General features: G+C 49.7%; 1 protein-coding gene across 1 annotated transcript in view; it reads right to left on the minus strand.

The window, feature by feature from the left end:
* cntln (centlein, centrosomal protein) overlaps positions 1–27,500 on the minus strand; it is an 81,323-nt gene that overhangs the window by 36,635 nt on the left and 17,188 nt on the right. The window contains exons 10-13 of the mRNA XM_030352351.1: positions 19,736–19,906; positions 15,807–15,944; positions 11,922–12,043; positions 6,922–7,045 (exon numbers count right to left, since the gene is read on the minus strand). Coding sequence (XP_030208211.1) covers positions 6,922–7,045; positions 11,922–12,043; positions 15,807–15,944; positions 19,736–19,906 — 555 coding nt within the window. The remainder of the gene's footprint in view (positions 1–6,921; positions 7,046–11,921; positions 12,044–15,806; positions 15,945–19,735; positions 19,907–27,500) is intronic.

Consider the following 27,500-nt stretch of genomic DNA (forward strand, 5'->3'; position numbering starts at 1 on the left):
TTATTCTATACTCCCAAGATTAGAAATACAACAAGATGCAATTTTCTTTGAAATTATATCACGAATATTCCATCCGTATGGAATACTGTTTTTCTAAGAAAGCAGGTAAAACATGTACCGTATAAATAAAATTAACCAATGGCCGAATCTGATGAATGTCAGTCCTGCAAGTAGGCTACCATAATCAGTCTTCATGCATTTCCTTTCTCCATCCGTCTATAAAATTTCATAAATAATAACAAATGGCCTTCCCACATTAACTACAGCGAAAGGTGTCTCAGAGGGCATCAACTAAATCCTAAAGTTCAAGGTTAGCTTACACATTTTAACCCGAGCACTTGCGTTGTCCTTGACAGAATCTCTCCAGAACAAAGAGCAGGTAAGTATTTCCAGGTGTTTGTTTATCGGTGCAGGTGTTTTCGTAGCCGCTTTCAACTGTCAGCCGTATGTCCAATTGATCTCCAAGAAGGTGCGCCGACTCCTCTAACTTTTCACCTCACCTCTTTTTCTCAGCCTCCTTTCCCCACTCACACTACACACTCCTACACACGCATATTTTCTACAAATGCAGGTGTTCATCCGCAGTCTACCCTGTTCCCTCAGGGATGATAAGAAAGAGAAATACTGGAAACGAAGCGGAACCCGAAAGGTAAACGCAACAATGTCAGAGCTACATATGCTCTCAGTATGCATATCAATAGCTGAAATCCCAGAGGGAGGGACAGAAACAGCTCAATAACCTCATCGTCACCACCCACTTCCTGCTCAAATATTTCCTCCTCAACTCTGTGGTCCAACCCTGACTTCAGATCAACCCTGCCTGCCATGAAATGGAGCCATCCCAATGTAAAGGTTATTAATGAGCTATTAGTGATGAAAGACCTTTTATAAGTATATCCCCACATCATTAGGTGGGGGGGATATTGAAAGCATTGGGGGTATGCAGCCAATGCATTCAAATCCTGCTGCTTCATTGAAGGTAGTGAACGTTGAGGGCAACATCTTGTATAGTGGCCACGGTCAGGGTCTCCGACGCCCCACTGGTTCTGGGTTCAAGACTCCATCCATGTCAACCAACCTGTAGGAATCCCAGACCCAAGAGGGATCCCAGTGGCGGTTCCTCAACGACATGCATCTGAATACAGTCGCGCTGCTTTAAACATCTGTCCAACGCCTAAAACAGCCAAACCCACTGAAAAGAAAATCACCAAGTTTCCGGTTTCCTTGGCAGACAGACCCCTAACGTCATGGCCGACAGCGATACAGGTCCGTGTCTCATGCTGCTCTTTAGACCCCGGTTTGTTAAAACACTTTCCCCCGTTCTCTTATACAGCACATCTCTGGGAGAGCAGCGAGCAGCCCCCCGAGCCATCATCCACTAGCACACATCACATCTGACGATCCCCCCCCCGCCACCCTCCCACCATCTCCCTCCCTCTTCCCCGACGCGGGATCAGATCACACCCCCGCCAGCCTGCTCCCTGGTCCACATGGGGGTGTACAGCGCCCTATCATCTTCAAGCACTGTGTTTTCCACGCAGTGGCGGCAGAGTCCTCTACACACACACACACACACACACACACACACACACACACACACACACACACACACACACACACACACACACACACACACACACACACACACTAAACACAACAGGAAGAGCGAGGGAATATGGGGATGAAGAAGAGAAACACTTCTATCTTTTTTTTTTTTTTTTCATGGCCGGGGTAAAGATAGACCATTTTTTTCCCTTCAGGAAAGGGAGGCAAGACATGTTTTTTTTCTCAGTCAGGAGGGAGTTCCCCCCCCCCGCCCCCCTCCTCCTCTGTTTAAGCCCAGGCATACGGGGGCCGTTCTATCAGTCAGGGAGTCTGGCGAGATAAGCCACTGCTGTCAGCAGAAACGGGCCTAGTGGAGTTTTGCACGGCTCGGCGCTATATATTTTAGCTGTGGGCAATGCAGGGGAAGCAGCCGCAGCAGTAGCATCCACATGAACAACAACAACAACAACAACAGTAGCACAGAGAGCGAAAGGCTCCAGAGCCACAGGACATGGATATCAGGAGTACATCGAGTACACCGACGGAAACACGTCCGGTTGTCCTTGTTACATTTGAGGAGTAGGAAAAGGATATTTGCACAACTAAAAGGCCCAATCAAAGGAGATATCTTACTGTAACATAATAGATTATGAGGAGGTCCCTGCTTGACAATCAGAAGACTGACGTTAGATCTGCGTTAATCCGCTTGTCTGGCCGATAATGAGGCTTAAACTACGGCTAGATGCTGCAATCAATCTGTCTCCGTTGGACGCAGTGCACACACACACCAGGACTCATTTAATGAATGATAAAGATCGGAGCACTGCCTGGGATTTTCTCTACACCAACATGTAGTAAATATGTATGCTGCGTGTGTATGTGTGTGTGTATGAGAGGATGTAATAAAACATGCCCCCGCCCCATCCCCGTCCCCCTCCACACTCATAAACCCCACTACCGTTTAATAAATAAAAATGTAAACAAATAAAAGGCATATGTAGACAAATAAAGCAAAACTTTATTATACTTCATTACAGTCAATGTCGTGCTGGTGGGCGGTGGGAGGGCCTAGTGGGGTGCCACAGGCGGTGGCGATCTCCTCCAAGACCCTCACTCCTCCACTAACGACCGAACCATTTGATCTTGTGCTTTCATGTCATCGTCGTACTATGCCTCTTGTTTATCCGTGCGTTTATTTGTCTTTACTACCGAGGCCTTAATAAGCCCCACCCACTTCCCCTTCACCAGCGGATCCGTTAACAACAATTAACAACAGGCTCAGACAGGGCGCAACGCTGCAGACTGCAGATGCATAACGAGCCAGCTAAAACCATCCCAAGGCCAATCTACATTCCTTGCTGAACACCCCCCTGCTCGCTCGCTCGCCCGCACACACTCACTCACTCGCTCGCTCGCTCTCTTGTGCCAGCGAGCTCTGCAACGACCAGGAGGCAATCTGCATCGTGCGCCAGCGTTTGGATCTCTTTCGAGGAGGGCGGAGGGGTTTATTTGCCGTCGCGATCGACTTAATTCAAATCATTTTCCTCCAGAGTGCATTTGCGACACGTCGGGAGGGGGGGAAGCGGTCGGGGGGCCGTGGGGCTCATAATGTCAGACCTTTGTGGGGTGAAACGGCGTTGGTGATATAAAGGACGGGTTGTCGGGGTGCTGAGCGGACGCGGTGCTCCAGGTGTAGTGAAAGCCGACCGAGTGGTCCCGGGCGGGCCGCCTCTCAGGCGGAGGCTTGAGATGATGAGTCGGCTGCTTGTGGCGCTTGTGCGTCGGAGAAACTGTTTGCTGTGATTTGCCTTTTTTTTTTTATATATACCGGTATATTTTTTTCCCCATTTTTTTTATTATCACCAGAACCAACATTGTTTCACGCCATGATCTTAAACAATGTATGTGTGTACGCTGTTTAAAACGCGGACCAAAAAAAAGTTGATCCTTCGATTGTGTGTGTTCAAGAAGCAAATGCGTAGGTTATGAATGCCCATAGGCCCAGTCCTATTTGTCAGCACAGAGCCTAGTTCGGCATCCATTAAATTGCCAGAGTTCAAGGGAGCTACTGTGGTGCTGCTTGGAGTTTATTTATGACCTATATATACAGTATATGCATTTGTATTCTGTGTTATCATAAACAGCTGCTCTTCAGTTCAGCAAAATATATCTAAATTGCCTGATGATCCACCATTTGACATTTTTTCAGACCAAATGTTTCCTTGTGAACTTGTGAATGAGTTTTCAAGCCATAATAAACCAGACGGTACCAATGTCACAAGCCGGGGCATAAACCGAGAGAGCCAATGTTAAAAAAGCACAGCTAAAAACATATAGACACACATGTATAGAGAGCAGACGGGTTTGACCTTGGCCAGCCTCCTGGTTGAAGGGGGGGGGGGTCGAGGGGGAGTGGGGAAGGACCACCCTGCGGGGACCCACTTCTCCTGTAAGTACCGTCATATCCATTCTGTGAAATGGCCGTTTGGACCTCGAGAAACAAGTGTTTACACGGTCTGTGTTATAGGGGTTGTGCTAGGGGACATCTGTATGAGAGAGGGAGGGAGAGAGAGAGAGAGAGAGAGAGAGAGAGAGAGAGAGAGAGAGAGAGAGAGAGAGAGAGAGAGAGAGAGAGAGAGAGAGAGACAGAGACAGAGACAGAGAGAGAGAGAGAGAGACAGAGACAGAGAGAGACAGAGAGAGAGAGAGAGAGAGAGAGAGAGAGAGCAATCGAGCGAGAGAGAGAGAAGGGGGAGAGAGAGAAGAGGGTGAGACCGAGATAGAGAGACAGGTGGGAGGGAGAAAAGACTTGCAGCTGGCCACTTGAAGAGCCTGTTATCGGGCCCTAAAACTCCTCGCTCGCCAGGAGGTAATTAAGCATTAGTGGATCATTACAAACACTTACGTGGAGCAACCTTCACAAGCACAATCATTTCAGCACATCAGCACCACGGCTAAAAGGAGCGGCGGCTAACGGGAGCGCTCACGGTTAATGGGGGTCCAGGACTATAGAGGACTTTGGGGTTGCGTAAACAAAGAGTACCCCCCACCCCACCACAAAACTGCTGCCTTTGCTCTTTTGACATTGTGAGGGCCTTGAGATGTTCAGGGGAGTGACCACTAGGAACTGAAAAACTGTCAAGACCCTGGGATGATGTTTTTCTTCAAGACCTTCTGGCTGGCTCCCATGCCTCCGAGGGCGGAGGGAAGGGGGGGGGGGGGGAGGAGAGAAAAAGAGACAAAGAGGGAGAGAGAGACAAAGAGGAAGAGAGGAGAGGAGTAGAGGAGGAGACGGAGGAGAGAGATAGAGGAGAGGAGTGGGGAGGAACCGACGAGCGGAGGAGTAGAGGAAGAGGAGACAAAGAGAGGGGAGCAGTTAAGGATAGGAATCAAGAGGAGCAGTGGAGTGGAGGAGAGGAAAGAAAAGGAGGGAGGCGGAGACACCGTCTGGTTGTCTTTCATTAGTTAATCACACTGAGTAGGTTAATGGTCACAAGCACCAAATGCCGAGATCAAAGAGTGTGTACCCTGTAAGGGAGAGGTTGTTTTTCCTCTGCAGCACGAGTTGAGGGGCCCTAGCCAAGTTTACCTCGGCCAATTGGAAAGCGTCCTGGGGGCAGGGGGGGTGAAGCAGCTGAACACTAACCCCAGAGGACAGGCCAATTGCACACGGATAGAAAGGGCGTCCGGGCAGCCTTCCCTCGTGGCTCTCCCCCTCGCGGGTCAGCCCTAAGGACCCCTGTGCTTTAGCGGTAGCCCAACCTCCACCTTCTACACCCCCCCCTACCCCCACACCCCAGTCCCAACCCCTGGCCTGTGGCTCCTCCCCCACCTCCTTCTCCGGTCAAATTTGGGCACAAACAGTAGGTCTCTCCTCTGCTCCCCTCTCTCTACTTCCACCCTGCTCTGGGTAGCAGACCAACATCCCCTAACAGGCAGTAGCAGCAGCAGCAGCAGCAGCAGCAGCAGCAGCAGCAGCAGCAGCAGCAGCCGCAGCAGCAGTAGCCTGGTAGCAGCAGTAGCGGCGGCGGCGGCGGCACCAGGGCTGCTAGCCTGTAATTAGCTCGGACAGCTCAGGCTTAGAGAGTGAGGGAGGCAGCCGGGCTACATCATAATGAGCTCTGCTGGGATTAGGACAGGGCAGGGGTTGGTGGTGGTGCGGGTGGGGGTGGGAGGGCTTGGGGGGGCTGGTGGTGGCGGAGGGTAGGGAAGGGCAGAAGGGTGGAGGGGGGGGGGGTGTGAAGCGGTGAGAGAATTCTGGTTCTAGTCTCTCCCGCAGTATCACACAGGGCCTCGGAAAAAGGCAGTGTGGGGAGGAGGGAGGGAGAGAGGGAGGGAGGGAGGGAGGGAGGGAGGGAGGGAGGGAGGAAAGGAGGGAGGGAAGGGCTATGGGGGAGAAGAAAGGAGATGTTAAGGCTTGAGGGAGGAAGAAAGAGGAGGTGAAGATGGTGGCTCCGGGGCTAGACATGGAGTAGCGTCTCGCAGGGTCAGGGGAGGAGAATTGGTTAGAGGGACTCCATCCAAATGAATCAATGGATGCAGAGAGAGAAAGAGGTGGGAAAGAGAGCGAGAGAGCGAGGGACTTGCCACAACCTGCCAACTCCAGTAGATCAACGTTAATTTCGCCCTCACTAAAACTTGACTTCATCTATTCAAGGAATGGGCCTTATTATTAGTTTCTTCAGAGCCAAATATATAATAAACTCTGCTGTACTCTCCCGACACTATTTAACCAGGTGGAGAGCTTGGCATCTATCAATATCTAATCAGTTAGCCAGTGCAAATGAAAAGCCTTGTTGCGACGATATTCACCAACATAAACAAATGTGAAGTCAACAAACATTACCATAACTACCCAAGACGCTGGTCTAAAAAAGGAAGCGGGGGCTTCCGATAAAGCTAAGTTTCCTCCCTTTGCGTTAATGTGTGAATCTGTGCAGCCAATTTTACAAATGAGCACGGAGCCTTAATCATCTTACTCTCACCCCCGCTGGCTGGTAATGGAGGAGGAAGGGGGCAGGTGGATGCTGTAAAAACTTGGGAAGGGCAAATTTCAACACCCCCACCAACTGCGGAGGACGTGTCGAGAGCTGAGAGAGAGATGATGGTGGTGGCAAAGAAGAAGCCTGCAGTTGCTCGTCCCTGTGTGCGTACGTGTGAACGCATATGTGTATGTGCATGTGCGTGCACGTTTTGGCGCCTACATGCGCATGTGTGTACGCGGCCACATATGTGGTTGCATCAGTATAGGTGTGACAAAAAACAGGATTTAAGAGGACACAGCGGGGACACACATCACGGTTTTGAGTCCTGTAGCGAACTGGGTTTGCACTCTTCAGGAAGAGGAGCAGCGAGGCAGACGGTCCTGCGGTCTTACTTCTCCACGTCGAGCTTCCTGGCCAGGCGCTTGAAGTAGGCCAGCTCGTTCCACACGCCGTCGCTGTCCTCCTGTCTCAGCTGCCAGGGCTCGGCTCTCCGACTCGGTCCTTTAGGTTTAGGCCTGGGGACCGACACAGACAGAGACAGAACGGTGAACAGAGAGACGACACACACAGAACGGTGAACAAAGAGACGACACACACAGAACGGGGAACAGAAACAGACAGAAAGACTAAAAGGCAGACAGACGGAGACACAGAACGAGAACAAACAGACGTTTATGATGAACAAAAACACTGAACGGTGAACAGAGTGACAGCCCGGGACGCAGACAGAACGGTGAACAGAGTGACAGAGATACAGACAGAAAGGCAAACGTACAAGACAGCTGGAGACATAGACAGCATGGTGAACGGACACAGACAAAGACACAGACAGACTGACTCAGATACAGACAGAAAGCTGTACAGAAAGACAGAAAAGGAGAACATACCGGGTTAACGGGCCAATAAACAGAAATGCCGACATATAGACGGACAGTCAGACAGACAGACAGGAACATGATGAGCCCACATGTACATGTTCCTGGCAGCCTGGGGCCCCGGTCACCTGGGAGGACAAGGGCCCCTCCGTCTCGGTGTCTCCCTGCTCTCGTTATTCAGTCATCTTTAGCAGTATTCAAATGAGCGGCCTTGACTCTGACGTTCCCGGGGTAAATCACGTACACGCACGAGCCCACTGCTTCAGATTTTTTTTGTCTCCTTTTTCCTCTAAAAGCCTAGGGCAGAGCTCGCGAGGCAGGCTAATGCAGCCAACCCGTGTGCCATGCAAATTGAACAGAAAAAAACGATGTATACAAATATAAATAACAGCGAAAGAAATAAATAAACATATATCCAAGGAGGCCTTTTAAATTTTCACACCTCAGTTATGAATAGTTAATAGCAGATTGGCTCCATCATTGTGCCCCCCCCCCTTCAAATATTCAGATGCACACACACACGCAGCGCGCACGCACACACACACACACACACACACACACACACACACACACACACACACACACACACACACACACACACACACACACACACACACACACACACACACACACACACACCCGATTGCATCCCTCTAACTCATTAATCTGTCTTTGCCCAGTCTACCAATTCAAGCCATTCAATTCCAATTAGTTCTTCATTATCAGACTAATATGGCTGCTACTGAGAAATTCAGATTGCAAAAGGGCTGATAAGAGGGACGGTTCCTCTTCCCTGTGTCTTCCTCACACACACACACACACACACACACACACACACACACACACACACACACACACACACACACACACACACACACACACACACACACACACACACACACACACACACACACACACACCTACCCACCCCCAGTCCCCCCCACACACACACCGCTAAATCAATGAGCAGAGGTGTGAAATGGATTGAGCGGGTCATTCTATTGCGGCAGGCTCTCTTTCCCGTGGTCATTATTGGCTCTGTGAACGACGGCATGTGGCGTTAATACTAGCTAAGCCCTGGTGCCCAGAGTTACCGGCTACAGAGGAACAGAAAATGTTTTCATTTAATTCTGATAATGCCCATGTGAGCAATTTGGAGGACGTCAACTTTTTTTATAACCCCACTGTATGTGTGCGTGTGTGTGTGTGTGCGTCTTTTGTGCGTGCATGTGTGAGTTCAGAGTTTGCATGCTTTTCTAAAGTGCAGCACTACTAAGCAGGTATTCTCAATGCATACTCACCTAGTCACTATAGAGGCCGAACCTCTCTCTCTCACACACACACACACACACACACACACACACACACACACACACACACACACACACACACACACACACACACACACACACACACACACACACACACACACACACACACACAGAAGCCCAGACAAGCACAATTATTTCACAATGTTTTGGAAATTAAATAAAGTGAGGAGATGTACTAGAACTAGCACCAGCTCAGTAGGTTTGCTTTAACGGTCTGTCCCCGGTGATACTTACCAGGTGTGTGAGTTTCCCATATCACTCTCACCACGCACTGGTTTATTAAGTCAATGGTAAAGCTCTCTGAGCAGTCATTTCCATACAGCGGGACAGCAATGTGTTGCACGCAGAGCCGACAGAGCGAGCGAGCTATCAGCGTTAGGCCTCGTGTCTCTCTCTCTCTCTCTCTCTCTCTCTCTCTCACCCTCCCTCTCTCCCTCTCCCTCTCCCTCTCCCTCCCCCTCTCTCTTCTGCAGAATCCCACTTTCCATTATTAAGCAGGAAATAGATAGAGAACTTTTCCATGCTACTACCACTAATTGCTCTGATTCGGGAGGGGAATCTGTTTATGGGGCGCAACTTTGATCAGGGTATGGATGCCTTAATAACCTTTAATTTTATTTACTCACCCCCCATCATCCCTGTCTGATTATAAAACTTTTAAACCTCCCTTCTTCTAATCCAAATCAGAAGTTGGCCGTTTCCCTGTCTTTGAAGACATTTTGGGAGAACGTGGACAAGCTGGTTTTAACGCCAGAATCGGCGAATGCTACGCTAACGGCATGCTGATGAGTGAGCAGAGCCTGCTGCTACGGCTCAGATAGTGAGGCAGCAGCTAACCCTACAGGGCGTCTTTACTGTAGCCACAAGCTAGCCTCACAATAGCCATTGGCTTAACTCAACTAACCAACAATAGCTGCGTCAAATCACTTGCTTAAAACTGAAGACTAGGAACGTGTCTGATATGGTTTGCCATAGGATCTCCCCTCCTCCCCTCTTCCACATCTTCGTCTATGTGTGCAAGTGTGAGTGTATAAGTTAGCATGTGACCATGAGTGACAGGTAAGGACGTTGCCTTACTATTCTCAAAAAAAGGTACTGCAGAATGGAAGTGACTAAACCCCAGCCCCACCAAACACGCCACAGGGAAATCCACCAACTAACCATCTCCTCCTCTGAAAATGCACCCAGCCTCGATGCCTCTCCCGCTCCTGACACACCCAGGTCCCCAGGTCTCTACTCAGCCACTGATAAGATTGTTTCCCCTGCTCAGGCGGGCATCACGGCCGAGCGGGGCTGGGGGAGTCTAAAACCGGCTGTTTACAGACGAGGGCTGTGTGCCAAATATATGCCAGCGTGGTGACGTTGAGTGACTGGCTGCTGCCACAGAGGGCTGGCCTTGGAAAGGGCAGCAGTGAGCTACCGCACCAATCAGCTGTCAAGGCGTGCCGTAGGAATTTGCTAAACCTATATGAAATAGTAGAAAGACCTTCGACTCTGGGATGGTTATATATACCTTATTCACTCAGAAATGAAAGAGAAAAAATTTAGTCATTCTTGTTCGTTTTCACATTCGTTTTTTTTTTACGTTGATAACCTGCTGAAGTATACGACAAGTGGTGGTGTCGACGCCATTCTCCCTCTCCCTCTCTCTCTCTCTCTCTCTCTCTCTCTCTCTCTCTCTCTCTCTCTCCCCCCCCTCTCCCTCTCCCTCTCTCTCTCTCTCTCTCTCTCTCCCTCTCTCCCTCTCTCCCTCTCTCCCTCTCTCCCTCTCTCTCTCTCTCTCTCTCTCTCCCGTCTTTGTTCCCACTGTCTCAGACACATGCCGCTGAGCCGCGCTGAGCTCCTCTGAGCCCGGGTTAGCGCCCGGCGCCCCGGCGCACCTCGCTCACCAGCGCCGCGTTCACACGGGCTCCCGCCGCACCGCTGTTCTCTTTAATTAACCCGGGGAGAAAACAGCTGACGGGGTCAACACTTCTGCTCCCTCGCCGCCCAAGACACCCCCTCCCCTACCCTATATATATATATATATATATATATATATATATATATATATATATATATATATATATAAGAGACTCCTTGTTGACTTCTTAATAGGAGGGGGAATGGTGGGAGAGAGACGGAATGAAGAGTAAAAAAGCAGTAAAATGAAAAGATTGGGAGTTAAAAGAGAGGGAGAAAGACAAAGAATGTTCACGATAATGACAGTTGCCGTTTGGTGTGAAAACCCCATGGTTTCCCGACGGAGAACGTGTGTGTGTCAGAACAGGAAATGGCTCTTCTGTTCCCCCCCCCCCCCCGTACTCACCTCCACCCTCCACAGGCCTTCTCAAACACCTTGCTGCCCCCCCCCCCAACCCCCCCATCCACCCATCATCCCACCACCCCACACCCCCCAGGACCAGACACCTTCAGCCTACGGCTCTCACATCCTAATGAACACTCAGGGAGAAGACACACACACACTATCACACACACACACACACACACACACCCTTGCACACACTTGCACTTGACACAAAATGCTCCCAAATTGACTTTGGCTTAGAACCTCAGAGCTTTACAAAAGGCAAAGGCAGGAATTATTCCCTCTCCCTCCCCGGTCTGATCCGACTGTCAGGTAGGGTAAGACTACACAGGGACTATTTGTGAACGGCTTCAGAGGGCTGGGCGGCTGCTTCCAGAGGGCTTTAGGCTAAAAAGGAGAGGGGTTCTCCATGCAACGTCCACGCTCCCCTCACTGACTGCTGTGAGAACGAGTGTGTGGAGGTGTTATCTGTACCACTACATGTTTGAAGGCCCAGTGGGCAGAGTGAACGGGAGTTGCGCTTCACTCACAGCAAAAGTTTCAGTCATTTAGAGAGCACTTACTATCGCTAATGTCGGCATCGCCATTTCCGCAACTGTTATTTTCTGCATTGAGATATTTCTTTATTCTTTAACATTTATTTTAGATTTAAAATTCGTTTTATAATTAACATTACTCTTATTTGATCTCTTCTTAATTCCTATAACTGTCTTGTAGGTTCGGCTGCGATGCCCAAATTAACCATCTGGGAATGATCAACTACATCTAATAGTGTGTGTGTGTCCGAGTGTGAGTGTGAGTGTGAGTGTGTGTGTGCGTGTGGGTGTGTGGGTATGTGGGTGCGTGCATGGGTGCATGCGTTAGCCAGAACACTCACAGTCCGTCTGCCTCCTCTGCGTCCCTCAGCTGGTCTCTGATGGTCCTGTAGTTGGCCTGGATCAGGTGCAGGCGCTCCAGGCGGTTCTGGTGCGCACTCCTGAGCACTTCCATCTCCTTTGTCTTGGAGGGAACACAGAGAAACTATTAAGGTTACGACACTTTCCTCCAGAGCGAAAAACTCAGATACAGGTCAATTAGGGACCATAAGCTGGTCATCAGGCGCCTCCCTGGTAGCGGTCTTCAAGCTGTTGACACCGGGGAATCAAACCCAGGACATTTTCGCCTGTTATTGACCATCCTTGGCCATGACACTATCCTGCCCCCAATAATATTAAACTTGTTTTGCCCCGCAAAGTTCCACCCTTTACTGAACCCTCATTGGTCCGAAACCAGCCAAGGCCAACCTATTGATACCGTGTTTCTCACCTCTCGTAGGAAAGTCCTCCCGATCTAACCGAGACAGAGGCATTGTTAGTTTGAAACTTTTTCCTACCAGCCCCGGCTCAAAGAGACCATGTAGGAGGCGGTCAGGCATGTGTGACCAAACAATCATGCAACTACACCTGCCCTTCACCTCGGTTCCACTCCCAGACCCCAGCCAGCACACAGATCTCCCCCTAAGTGGGGTTATCCTTCTGCCAGTAAGAGGCACACATGTTGCGGTGCTGTTTGACGGGGGAATAGAGGAGGAGAGGCGCTTTATGAGGCGGGAGGGGGTCTGTTGACACGGTTGTTGACAGCCATGAAAACACAGCACAACACTTCTGGGTTCTGACTTTAAAGAAGGAGGTAAGAGAACATATAGATTTTCCTTGACAGGAGCAAATGCTCCTCCAACCATCCCCACCACCACCCCCACCCGGCCATTATTTTGACCTCGGAAAGACAGAGGAGTTGCAGAGGATGTTGTCAACAGGCGGGCAAAAAGCGTAGAAGCCAGAGCAAGTGCATGAAAAAGAAACGAGTTGTGGAGGGAGAGGATGGATGGAGAGAGGACACCAGGATGTGGAAAGAGTAGGAGAATTAACAAAGAAAGAAATCACAATAGAACGGAAGACTCAAGAGATGATCAAAGAAAAAGAAAGGCGCAGAGGACAAAGGTGGGCAATATGAGGTAGAAGAGGAGGGCAGAGGTCGGATAACGTAGATAAAGTTGGAAGAAACAGATAAAGTTAATTGAGGAAAGACAAATAAATCAAGAGACCAGAAAGAAAGAAAGAAAGATGGAAAGCAGGGGGAAAGGCAAAAGAAACAAATAGTGAATGAAACGAAAAATGAAAGAGGGAAATAAAAAAACGAAAAACGAGAAAGGAAAGAAAGCAAGCCAGGGGAAGACAGACAGAGAAAGGGAAAGTGAGAGGGGAGGATCTGGTTGAGTGGTCAGGGCTGGGCGAGTGGTGGAGCTCCGTGCAGAGGGGAAGGAGCTTGTTTACTGCTGATATGACATGGCTGCCCTGCAGAGAGGGAAATGCAAGCCCTCGGCCCTGTTATTATTAACAAGGACAAAGAGAACAGAGACAGTTCACACACACACACACACTCATGTACACACACAAACACACACATGCACGCACAGACACACCAACCTCATGCAAGCAAACACACACCATCATGACTCTCACAAACTCTCGCTGACACACACACTCTCTCACACACACACACACACACGCGAACACTCAGAAATTCACCCGTGTGTGCGTGCACACACACACACAAACAGCCTATGTGACAACTATGGATTTTTTATCCGGGGTATGCTTTATTCACAGAGGACATCTGCAACCCCTCCACAGCCCCCCTAATGAAAGGGGCCAGACCAGGGGTCGCTGGGGGTGGCTGGTGGGGTGAGGGGAGAAGGGGGTGTGGGACAGAGAAAGAGTCAAGGCTGACTGATTGATTGCGGCGGGGAATGTGTGTGTGTGTGTGTGTGTGTGTGTGTGTGTGTGTGTGTGTGTGTGTGTGTGTGTGTGTGTGTGTGTGTGTGTGTGTGTGTGTGTGTATGTGTGTGTGTGTGTGTCTGGGGGGGGAGGGAGGTGCGGGTGGCAGGGCATTAGCCACATCATGGCTTCCCATGCTCCTTTGCAGCACTCCCCCTTGGGCAAAGCAGCTCTGGTCGACAGGCCGCAGACCCCTGCCCGCCGATCAATAAGACCCCCCCCCCCCCCCACCCTCACCCTCCCCTCGCGGCTGCTGTGGACGTCTGTGGACGTCCTCAAGCTGAAAAATAATTACGGACTCAACCGCTGATGTTTACTTGAGAAGTCTGGAGCGGGGAGAACACAAAAAAAGAAACAACACAAGGCCATTATAGTGGGGGAATTGTTTGTTTGTCTGCGGCTGTTAGCTACTAAGGTCAACGTGTCAATGTTAAAGGGGGCTGGCGTGGCCAATTTGAAAGGCAGTCTATCGGAAACGATTGAACCGGGAATCAGGCGGAGAGCCAAATGACGTGGGGGGTGTTTGAGGAGGGCTGCGGGGCGCTGGGGGATGGCGTTTCAAGTGCAACTTATGAAGATGAGGAGGGGGGGGGGGTCAGAGCCCAAAATAACATGTTAAGTAAGGATGCGACCGCGGTATCACCTCATGTTGTGCATGTCCCTTTCAGAATCCACGTGGGTCAAGCTGCCATTTCACTTCACCTGCGCTCCGCGCCCGCATTAGCTTTGCTCAATGCGTCCGCCAAACCGGCATAAACATAAAATTGCGCCATTAAGTGAGATAGTCATGCGTCACACCGCGTCGGGCGCCGTGTGCTCAGTCGAGTGTTTGTCAGCGATTCGGACAGCCTAATTCAAGACACTCGAGATTCTGACAGGAAAATGATGTCCGTCCACGTCCGGCTGTGATTGAAGAACAAGAGGAGGCGATAGGGAGGGAGGGAGGTGGGAGGCGGGGGGGGGGAGAATGACCTCCACACGGATCACCTTGTCATGTGGGCCGCGGACAGGAGAAGGTTAAACAGGACCCGTGGCCTGAAAACCTGCCACCCGAATACCCCCCTCCCCATACCCAGGGAGTTGCATCCCCTGTCAGGAGAACGTGTAAAAGGAGGGATAAAAATGTAGAATAATGCAAAAGGGGAGAAGATATTGTGTAACGACGTCTGGGAAGAGCACGGCGAAGGTTAAAAGAGTGATGAAGTCGACGCGTTTGGGGTTGGAGAGTGAGGGGGGGGGGGGGGGGGAGGTGAATCCACATTCACCAGAGCAGCTTCTTCCCTGCTGCTTCACTGCCTACGCACACTCTGTGTGTGTGTTTGTGGGCGCGTACCTCTGTGTGTGTCCGTCCATGTTTGTGCGGCACCATGTGTTTGTCGCCCTGTGTGTATGCATGTGTGTGTCTCTCAATGTGTGTCTGTGTGTCTGTGTGTGTGTGTGTGTGTCAGGCAGAGAGAGAAGGTCATGCTGGAGGGCTGAGGCAGCGCTGGGGGCAGACTGAAGCCTTCAGAGAGCGTGACTGCTGCTGCCTCTGTGGTCCCTGATTGCAACAATCATCCGGGTGTTAGTGGCCTCAGTGGCAGGCTGTTCCATTAAGGACTAACTCTATTAACCAGGGAGAGCGCTGCACAGCGCGTTCGCACGGAATAAACACACTTATCCAACGGTTCAGAGCCTGTGCGACCATTTGCAGATTGGGTGGTTTTCGGGGATAAAAATATATTAACAAGGGGCTGCCAAAAGGTAGGTTATTGTATGAAATAGAGGGACGATAAACAATGACTCGAAAAAAGCATGTAAAGAGAAAATGGTGGAGGGATAATTGAAGTTCTGAAGCAAGCGACGGCAAATCAGATTGAAAGAACAGGAAACGGATGAAAGAAAAACAGGGATAGAGAGAGAGACATTAGAAGTCATAGGCGTAGTCAAAGTGTTGTTTCCTTTACCTTGAGTTGAAGGAGCTCTTCAAGGTCCTGCATCCTCTGCTCTGCTCCTCCTCCTTCTCTTCCTCCTCCTCCTCCTCCTCCTCCCGCCTCCACACAGCTCGCCGGGGAGAGGGACCTGGACCGTTGCACAGGTGCATCCTGGGGGACGCAGTCAAAGAGACGCACTGAGGTGGTGCAGCGCTTCAGCGCGCCTCCAAGTACACCGGCAATGGAACCGCCGCCGCGCAACAATTAACATCTGTGCAGCACGCATGAAGTGAATGCCGATATCAGGATGATACATGGTCGTCTCCCTCCCCGCTCACCTCAGGTGAAACACACACACAGACACACACACACATTATTTTCTACCCAGCTCACAGGCACACACAAACAAACATGCTACCAGCAGAAGTCAAGTAGGGAGAGATAAAGAGAAAAAAGAGAAATAAATAAATAAAATAAAAAAAGGTGTGAGTGGGTGTACATGTGTGTGAGAGGGAGGGGGAGGGGAGTGTGTGTGTGTGTGTGCTAGTACCAGCTAGAGTGCGCCAAAGGTTTCTCCCCGCGAATGCCTAATGAGTATGTTCATTTCCATTTACATTGTTTCTTTGACAATAATGATGTCCCATTAGGGGGGAGGGGGGGTGCTGTGGATTCCGGAATGTGCCGGGCTTCATTACCGGGTGTGGGGGGGGGGGGGGGGGGGGGGTGGGTGGGCAGGGAGGCCCCTCTAATTGCTCTACCCGGGGCCCGCCAGGTTACACTTGATAGGACAACTGAGGAGGGGGGGAGGGAGGAGGGGGGGAGGGAGGAGGGAGGGGGAGTGTGGGGCTCACTATCTGGCCTCCTCTGTGGAGATAAATAAAGAAGGAGGTGAGGGGAGACGTGGCAGGGAAAGCAGTGCGAACAATATGCCGGTGGAATATGAATGCGGAGGGGTTGGGGCCGGCAGAGCCCTCCCACGGTGCCAGGCAGGGCCGACCAGATGGCAGGGCGAGGAGGAGAGGCATCCTGCACTGCGACTGAACGTGCGTAGTGGGCAGGCCGGGGCGCGGCGAGGGGAAGCTGGAGAAGAGGGGGAAGGAGGGAAGGAGGGAAGGGAGAAGCGGTAGAGGTCGGAGCACGCTTAGAGGACAGGGGGGAGCATGTGACACAAATGGGACCGGAAAAACTCGGAATAAAACAAAATTGTAAAATGAGAAAACCATAGAAAAAGCTTTTGCTGTTGGTTGAAGTACTTGAGTTGAGTTTCGATCAGGCCATTTGAAATGCTACTAAAAGTGTGAATGATACCGCAGCGAAACAGCATGATGTAATTGAGCTTGACAGATTGACCATCGCCTCTCGCCCGCTCCTCAGTAAGTGTGTGTCTTTTTGTGTGTGCATGTTTAATTGCGTGCCAAAGGGCTACAGCTGAGTCCAGTGACCCAGTGCGCTTGTCTTGCGCTGTGCCCATGCTGCTACCAGCCAGGTCTGTCGTTAACAAATAGCAGCATTATGCTAATACATGGCAGGCCGGCTCCCACGGCCCGTGGACCAAGCGGTTCAGAAAGGCTGGCAACCTGGGAAAGGCGACGGCTATTTGGATTTGCTTTGTTTGGCGACTCCCACAAAGTTTGGGCCTTTTTAGTTCCCTCTACAGCTTCACATTTACAACTGCCGTCTCCAAATCCGACATAGTCAGATGAGGTATTAAAGCCAAATTTATGATCTGTCCTTTAATTTTCAGGCAGGAAATTAATGTATTTTATATCAATCTAAATGGCAACTTCATATAATGCTTAACGTAGATCTATAACTCAGGACTCGGCAAACAAAATAATTGTAGGGTTCTATAAAGGACTAAAAATGGATTATGACTTCTAGCAGAGATGGACCACATATAATGATGCACAGGATGGTCAGCATGTGTGTGTGTGTGTGTGTGTGTGTGTGTGTGTGTGTGTGTGTGTGTGTGTGTGTGTGTGTGTGTGTGTGTGTGTGTGTGTGTGTGTGTGTGTAAGTCTGAGTATGCACTCTGCTTGGTAGGGAGGGGGGGGGGGGAAGATGGCAAGGTCTTACAGCAGATGCTCTATGCAAGTCCAACTGGAGGCTGTCCCTCGCCTGCCCTGCGACTCAGTACCAGAGGACACAATAATGTCCCCAGTCACACACACACTCACATACACTTGCTGTTCATGTTCCACTGAGACCACAAGGCTAAATATCTCTCTCCCCCTCACTCTCTCCCCATCTCTCCCCCACCAGCTCTCGCTCCCTCAGCAGACAGCTGGCTAGCCTCCACAACCTGACCTGCACACAGCACCCTGTAATGGTTCCTTAAATATAAAAGACCAATAGAGCTGTTACACAAGCAGAGGACAGCAGAGATATGAGGAGAGAGTGCTACATTGTGTGCGCGCGCGCGTGCGTGCGCGCTCGTGCGTGTGTGCGTGTGTGTGTCTGTGTGCGTGTGTGCGTGTGTGTGTCTGTGTGTGCGTGTGTGTGTCTGTGTGTCAGTGTTGTACGTTGAAGACAGGAAACCGTTATTTACTGTACGGTAAATAACAGCCCAGGAGCAAAGGAAAGAAAACGGTGAACCTGAACTATCATCCACTCTCTCATCTTTATTTCACTTTCACCTCTCCGCCATGACGCCTCTCTCTCTCTCTCTCTCTCTCTCTCTCTCTCTCTCTCTCTCTCTCTCTCTCTCTCTCTCTCTCTCTCTCTCTCTCTCTCTCTCTCTCTCTCTCTCTCTCTCTCTCTCTCTCTCTCTCTCTCTCTCTCTCTCTCTCTCTCTCTCTCCCCCTCCATCTCTCTCTTTCAGTAGCCAGCTCTCTCTCTTTCAGTCTCTCTCTCTGGTTCCAGAGGCCTCTCTGTCCTCAATAGGTTTCTTTATGATGGCAGCAGCATCGTGTCCCGAGTGTGTCTCTCAAAGCACGGCTTGTTTGCCTCCTGAGAGGTGAATAGGAATACTGTACACACAAGCCCGCACGCACGCACGTACACATACAATGGCGCACACACAAACACAAGCATACACGACACACAGACGGCCATATGTGCAACACATGTGTATCCATACTTTCTGCTTTACACACACCTACGCAGTCCAAACAAAAGTACATCTACGTGGTCACCAAAATGACGCTTTTTACCGAGGCAGTACAGCAAGCATTCAGTTACAGAGCATTGTGTATTTGTCACGCATACAAGTTTTGTACATTAGCTCACCCAGGTTCATCCCATTTTCCTGAATGCATATATATATGTTTGTTTGTGTGTGAGCATGAGTGTGAGTGTGTGTGTGTGTGCCCGTGAGTGTATTTGCCCGTGCATGTGTGCCTGTGCATTTTCATCTGTGCCTATGCGTTTATGCGTCACACACACAGCTTGTGTGTGTCCCTGGCAACGAATAAGACAAGGAGATTGTCCGAATTAAGACTGCCGCTTCTGTAGGTCAAGATTCAGACCACGCAAGGCCACCTCCTCCAAGCCTTCCCCGCCAAGGCGATGAGAGGAGCCGGATGGAGATCAAAGCTCTCCTCCTTCCTGTTGATGATGGGTACTAGTGAGGCAGTAAATTAGCTGGTGGCTGCACCCCAGGCATGCGTGAAACCCGCGGCACTCGCTGCTGCGCTCACAGCTGGTGGTTGATCTCGGTGTGCGTCAGTGTGTGTGTTTCTGTGTCTGTATGTGTGCGTACTTGTTAAGGACAAAGACTGGGGGATGTTTTTTTTCCGATCAATCACATGACCATCGCAAGCTCTTCAAGTATGCGCCCCTTTGGTTCAGGTCTGATGAGCTCAGCCGAGCCCTCATCCTAAATGGATAGATGGCATAAGGGCTTGTCAGCAGCTGACTTGAGAGTGCTTTGTGTCTGGGAGAGGAGAAGCGGCCGTAACCCACCCTGGAGGCCCTGGCACGAGGGGGAAGGGAGGGTAAGAGTCGGAGAATCAGCTGCTCACCTGCTGTCTGATGCTGGTAGAGCGGCCTCTGGAAGAACTGGCTTTCCACGTCCTCTCCGTCCAAGCTCCTCCGTCAAGAGGCGTGCTGGTCCCTAGCCCTGGACTGGAGAAGTTCGAGGCCTGGTTGAAACCGGAGCTGACAGGTGTGTCTGCGCTCGGCTGACACAGCTCCTGGAAGGACACACACAGAATCTCTTCAAGACGGGGCAATATAGGCAGGGATCACCACACCCAGCTGCGTGGTCCACGAGCAAAAGCAGTAAGGTGTGAGTGTGTGTGTGTATGTGTGCGGTCATTTATCATTGTCTGGACACCTAGCCCCTCCATAATACCCATGTGTATCGCTGGCGCTGGGCACATACAGGCTAGCATAACCGAGAGGGAGAGCTGAGACTCTAGCCATGTAGGGGGGGCCCGGGACCAGGCGCATCAAACACTCACACCTGGACAGCGGACGTTCTCCAAGCACCATCAAGTTGGCACTATTGTGTATATATTGTCGAAATATACATCTAATAGTCAGATTTCTCTGTGAATACTCAGTGAAATTACTTAATACTAAAAATTTACGTTTTCTGTTATTTACACAAAAATGTGTTTTTTAACACAGCCAAACAGCACATTCAACCATCCAAATAAACAGTATCAACCACATTGCATTAAGTCAGCAGACCTTTGTTTTTTGTATATGACTCTTACTCCCAGGTTCCAAAGCAACACAGGTTGAATACCACGGTATCTTTGCTTTGAAACCACCTCAACCAAACAACAACAACGGGTGTGAGGTGTGAAGAGAGTGAAACAGCTTCACCTCTCCCACAACAACAAACTGTCTGCTCAACACGTGTGTGTGTGTGTGTGTGTGTGTGTGTGTGTGTGTGTGTGTGTGTGTGTGTGTGTGTGTGTGTGTGTGTGTGTGTGTGTGTGTGTGTGTGTGTGTGTGTGTGTGTCTGACGTGCAGAGGCCTTCGAAGTTCGCACCCGTGTTTTACATGGAAGAAGAAGAGGAAGAAGCAGGCGGTATGTCATCACCTCTTCACTCCAGCTCCTCCTGATCGCATTATCAGATACCTGGCATCTGGGTGTGACCTTGTTAACTGCCAGGGTAATCAACTTCAACCATTGGGGAGGAGAGAGAGAGAGAGAGAGAGAGAGAGAGAGAGAGAGAGAGAGAGAGAGAGAGAGAGAGAGAGAGAGAGAGAGAGAGAGAGAGAGAGAGAGAGAGAGAGAGAGAGAGAGAGGGGGGGTGATAAATTATTAGCGAGGAAGATTTTGTTCGCGTTTTTATTAAATTGGCCTGTCAAAGGAGGTCGGCCAAATTATCTGGGGCCTCGTTCGTTGGAGGCCGGCCATGTTGGCGCATCTGTTACAATTATTTATAATTTTCCAGGCGGTCGGGAGGACTGACTGGGGCTGTTCGGCATCGAGCGCATAAAGCAATTTACAAATTAACTGATGTGGGAGTGTCTCCACTCTTTCTCCGACGATCGCTCCATCCGTAATATCTGTCTGGCCTCCACTGCTTTTTAAACGCTGCTTTTTTTCTGGAGGGCAGAATATAGGAAATAAAAGTAAATAAATAAATACATAGATAAAAAAATAAATGAGGAAATAAATCATGAAATGCTGATGATGGGAGAAAGCGGAGTCATACCTGAGACGTATGAGAGCGCGTGATCAGAAAGAACAAGAGAAAAAAAAAAGTGAAAGAGCAACAGCTGCTGTAAATAAAAGTAAAGAAAGAAAAAAAGAAAGGACAAGACAAGGAAAAGTGTGTGCAACGCAACCAGAAACAAGATTGGGGGGGGGGGGGGTTGAAACACACGGGATGGTGGGAGGATGGGGGTGGGTAGGGGGTTGGAAGAAAAAGAGAGAGAGAGAGAGAGAGAGAGAGAGAGAGAGAGAGAGAGAGAGAGAGAGAGAGAGAGAGAGAGAGAGACAGAGAGAGAGAGAGAGAGAGAGACAGAGAGAGAGAGAGAGAGAAAGAGAGAGAGAGAGAGACAGAGAGAGAGAGAAAGAGAGGGAGAGGAGGGGGGTGAGGGGAGAACAAGAAGAAGGAGCAAGAAGGAGGCAAAAAAAAACGAAGCTGGTGCTCTGTAATTACAGAACACGATTAGGCTCTTCGGGGAGCTCGTCTGGCGCACCCGGCCCTTCGCCGGCAAGGATGCGGCGCTACGACCATATGGAGCGGGGCTCGCGATGGCGCTCCCCGACGCTCATGACCCGTCTGCTGCCGAGCCCTTGAGCTGAATGTGAAATGAGACTTGCCAGGCCTAATGTTCTACACATGCACCATTTATGCCACAAAACAAATCTGATCACTGTTAATTATGGAGCAGCCATAATCAGGGAGGGCCAAAACATGCATGCACACAGATACAGACACGGGGGCACACATACACACACACACACACACACACACACACACACACACACACACACACACACACACACACACACACACACACACACACACACACACACACACACACACAAAGACACACACGCACACACAAACACAGAAACACAAACTCAAGTCCCATTCACGGCATATCTGCTGAGAGGCAGGGCATTGTGAAGAGCAGGGAGAGAGACGTTGAGAGTCAGGGCTAGCAGGAACATCAGCCCTAGCCCACACACACAGTATACACTCTGGAACACGGCTCCTGTGGTCACAGGGGTGGGGGGCTCCTTCTGACATGAATCCTTCTGGGTGAGCAAAAGCGACTTACGTCTTTCTCTGCTTATGTGAGCTTGCCTCGTGCATCAGCATTCAGCGTTGTTTCTGCCCACACATGACCGGGGTGACCCGTATGAGTGTATGCACGTTATGTATGTATTTATGGATGTGGACATCACAGGCCTGTGTGTATGTATATGCACTACATTGAGAAGCAGGAGGGCGGCTGTGGTTCATTAAATTGAGACTGGTGGGGTGGGTTGGGGTGGGGGGACTGGGGCCTAATGAGAAGAGTTGAGCTGGTAAAACACACGCCACTGGAGTCCATGTCGTTAGCATGGACTCCATGTCATTAGCATGTCTCAGGCAGGATGGACATGGCACCGTTCCAAGTGCAAGCCCACACCCACGGAAATGCATACACATGCAGATGCACGCACACGCACGTGCACACATTCACCCACACACATTTATGCATACACATATTCTCACAATCACTCTTAAAAACACACACACACACACACACACACATGAACCCCCTAACACAGAATTTATGTAAGAACAAACAATGGGTCTATAAATGGACACATTCAAATCTATAGCCATGGGCTCTGGGTATAACAGTGACAACAATACGAAGATCAATAGAAACATGCTGGTTACTAGGGCCAGTGTGAATCTTTAACCTCATGCTTACATGTATTGAATGCTTGATTAGAATGCGAAAGTAGAAAGATTAGAAAGTAACTGCAATGTATTCTCGATGTCCTGTCATCAAAAGCCTGTGCTATATAGACTATTAGAACATACATTAAAATATAGACTTACTAATAAAATGGTTCATTGATAAAATACGACATGAAACATATGCATACATCACCATTTTGGACAAATCTAGTTGTTCATTTATATTATACTTTAAAATGTGTATGACATGACCACATGACACTAAACCACAAAAGGAAGCAGAGCCCTACACAAACACATCGACATACATTTTACTTCAGTCTACAGCATACCCCATTCTACCATCAGACGCTGTTTGGATTCCGTCGGCGCGCTAACAGAAAAAGGCATCACTGCGCTCCTCAATCAATTTTCTTTGTAACATTTTAACTCCATCACTTTTTTTCCCTCCCGCATCGGACGTTTGATATTAATGATGATGATGATCAAAAGAAACACCTCGTCTGAAACCAAAAACATGACCCGCCATACAGAGGCACCACTACCTGTGCATAACTGGCACTTTAATTATACATCTGACAACTTTTTGATTGGCCAACATTAATATCAGCCAGGCAGCAGATGTTTGAAAAGCATCACAACCAGCTAAGGGAGGGGCACCACATGGACTACCGTGAAAATAGAAAAAATAATAATAATCAAGAGCAGGGAAAAAATAAAAAGGGGGAAGCTGGTCACCTTGGGAAAATGGCTGCCGATTGGTACTAGGTATCCAATCTAATAAGTCTTCACGGGTGACGCTTCTATAGTAGCTATCACACTCCGCTGCTCGTTGAATGAGTGCTTTGACAGAACGCGTTAATGTGAATTCCTGCGCCAAACTTTTTTCCCTTCTTATGGCGTAAATGAAAAAATGTCTAAACTTTCAATGGCAATGCTGAGAGAATAATTGGTGCTTTGAAAGGCTGCCTACGCAAAAAACACAAACTCACTGTCAATTGCGGTCAAGGTTCCAGAAAGCCTGAGGACTAGCGTGAATCCTAATGTTGGTCTTTAATCACCGTACAGCGAGAACAGTAGCCAGGCATGCAAACAGCGAGGAAAATGACAGTTGGGGAGTTTGGATGCTAATGACCCAAACAATACAGCCCTGGAAAACGAAGGCTTGGTTTTCCAGGCAACTGATTGGGGATAACCCCCCCTGCCTGGAGGTGGTGTTGGTAGGACTTAACCTGTCAAACATTTCCAAAGTTAACTTTCCAACCTGGCAACCGGTCTCCCTGACATCATCCCAGTCACTAGGATGCTAACTGGCCAGGCCCTAAAGCTAGCCTATCACGGGTGAGCAGTTGGTTAAACTTTCAGAACACGCTTTCCTGATTTTTGTGGCGTAAACACAATGACACAACCACATACTAACATTAGCTAACACATTTTATGCACCACTCTGCCATACGTGTGTGCCATACACTTCTCTTTGTTCCGATGACGACAAGAGCGTCTGCCTTCAAACCAGCATGCCAAAGAGTCACAAGACAGTAGTCAAAAGACATGTTTGATTACTCCATCCTTACCCCCCCTGCATACCAGTATGCCTCTATATGGAAGCCCAGCGAAGCCGCGTAGGGCTAACAGGGCTTAAGGAAGGAGCAAGACGGACAGCTGATCTTAGAGGAAAGCATAAGACACAATAGGCGTGCTTCCCCCCTCCCTCCCTCCTCCAACACGGACCCCCACGGGGTGGCTGGTTCAAAGCCGTCGCGCTGGTCAGTATTCAGATGAACACCCCCCCCCCCCCCCCCCCCCGCAATATAAGCACTTTGATCATCTCCAATGGAAACAATCCAGTGGAAAAAATAAAAACTACATTTAAAATTAAAATCTGCCTTAACAACCGGCGCATTGGAATTTAAACAGGTGTTCGGGAGGAAGTTGTGACAGAATCCGCAACAATCCACGATGCTGGAAGGTAGGCGCAACCTCAGCTCACAAAGATGCACGTGTGTGGGCGCCTTGTCAGTGCGATTATTCGGCGGGAAAACGGTGAGCCCTGACGGAATGCTAGACCTCGGGACGGCTGACGGTTTGTTCACTTTGATGTTAAGTTAAGGCAGCAGCAACGCAGACATACGACAGCCACACGTGTTCAGTAAACACGCAGTAATCACAATGATAATACCTACAATAGGTATGAACGCATTCTGGGTATTTATATATTCAACATCTGGAAGATATTTTTTTTTTTTTACAGATTTGTGTGAGAGGTTATAGAAAGGGTGTTGTGTATTAAATCAGGTAAAAGCACACACACACACACTGTGCGCACACACATACAAGTGCGTGCGACCACCACACACTGACAACAGGGCACGCACACACAGACACAAAAAAAAAAGAAATGTGAGCACTGTGTGCAGTTCCCGTGAATTTTGTATTAATTACTGGGGGAACACATTATAGCTTTACTTAATTACCCACTAATTGATCCATTTATATTTCGACGTCCGTTAAATGAACGAGGTTAAGAGAGATGCAGTGATTGTAACTCACTTAACATTTGAGCTGATATCCTTTGACTTCTGCAGTCCAGGGGCGCTCTTGTCAGCCTGTCAGATTAATGCGCAAAATAAACATTCAATTTGCGGGTGAGAAATAAAACAGATCGCAAGCTGAACTGCTTAGAGCTTCTCACCTAACACTGACCCCAGAGCACGACTAAACATCTACTTCCCAGTCTCCATGTAGACAGAAAGGCCCACAGCGCATCCGTTTTCATCCGTACCGGAGGATTCAACTAGAAACTCAAGAGGGCGTCTATAAAGGAAGAAACACCCGCTCTAATGACAGAGCCCACAGCACGCGAAACACAGGACCTCAAACCACAAAGGGCGGGTGGTCCTGTCTAGCTCCACAGATCTAGCATGGCATTCAACGCTGTCCAGCATTACAGGGTTTGATCCCCCTGCTAGGAACGCGTGCACTCATTATCACAGTACTTAAGACGCTTTAGGTGAAAGCGTCTACCAAAGGACATTTTTCACATTCAAGCCTGACCGGATGTTCGTCGTGCGCGTGCTCGTTCACCAGCGGCGCGCCGACGTGCCTCGGCGCGGCGTGGTCCCGGGAACACCCATCGCCACATCATTAGGAGTTATTAACGGCCACTTTCCTTGACGCCGCCAACACGCTAACTCGCTACTTTGACCCACAGGCCGACACACCCTCCTCCTCCTCCTCCTCATCCTCCTCCACCACCACCGCCGTCTCCTCCGTCCCCTAGGGGTGGGAGTTGAAAGGCGGGAGGCTTCACAGACAGGAGCAGCTCCCACCCCCTGCTGCTGTAGTTTTCAACACCATTACTGGCTCTCCAATTAAGATGAAGCTTCTTCCCTGTGGTCAGACTCCAGCGACACAACGGAAAAGGTGTAGGGGAGAAGGAAGAGTGAAGTAAATTTGGAGGGAGGGAGAGAGAGAGAGAGAGAGAGAGAGAGAGAGAGAGAGAGAGAGAGAGAGAGAGAGAGAGAGAGAGAGAGAGAGAGAGAGAGAGAGAGAGAGAGAGAGAGAGAGAGAGAGAAAGAGAAATAGATTTTTTATGTTTGTCAAACGTGTAGTGTTTCATCAATCATGCCGATCAAGTAAATTTTATTTTATTGAGAGTGAGAGAGTGAGAGAGAGAGCAAGAAAGAGAGCGAGAGACAGAGAGAGAGAAAGAAAAGATCAGACAGATTACTTGAAAGACGTTCGGCCAGTCGGAGTTGGACTGATCAAGGATGGACCAGAGTACCATCACGTACCATCAAGAGAGAGAGTGTGTCTCAGTTAAACACCAGAGATCAGTCACTGCTTGCTCACTTTACACCCAACTGATACCCCCTGCTTGAACCTTCAGCCTTGCCGCTCTTTTCCAGAGCCTTGGATGGTTGACCGGCCATGAGGGGAAGGAATGATGTAATGCATTTTTATTGTCCAGACAAAATAAAGCAGAAACGGATGCTAGGACGATGCCGTTCGTTCACGCGTCACTGCAGTCTGACACAGTCCCACGCGGTCAGAGGCTGCTGCGATGGAAAACATCTGGGCGCCACCACGGAGGAGACTGATACGGCGGTGCCTCGGCGGCTCAGCGAGAAAAAACACCTGGAAGAGCTCAGCGTCTTATTTATGAGGGTGCGAGGGCGCAGGTGGTTCAGCTCTGTCTGTAGGGGGGGAAGATAGGTTGGGGGGCGTGGCTCCCGGGACGCAATTAGTAGGGGGACAGGAGAGTGCGGTGGCAGGTGTTGTCAACGTACTAATCACCCGCCGTCTTCTCTTGGAAACATGGCGGGGACTGGACGGAGCAAAACCACGTAACCTGATTGAGAACGCTTTTAATTGGAAGCCTGCCTACAAAACTACGTCT

The sequence above is a fragment of the Gadus morhua genome, chromosome 3 (assembly GCF_902167405.1).
Source record: "Gadus morhua chromosome 3, gadMor3.0, whole genome shotgun sequence".
In the NCBI taxonomy this organism is placed as follows: domain Eukaryota; kingdom Metazoa; phylum Chordata; class Actinopteri; order Gadiformes; family Gadidae; genus Gadus; species Gadus morhua.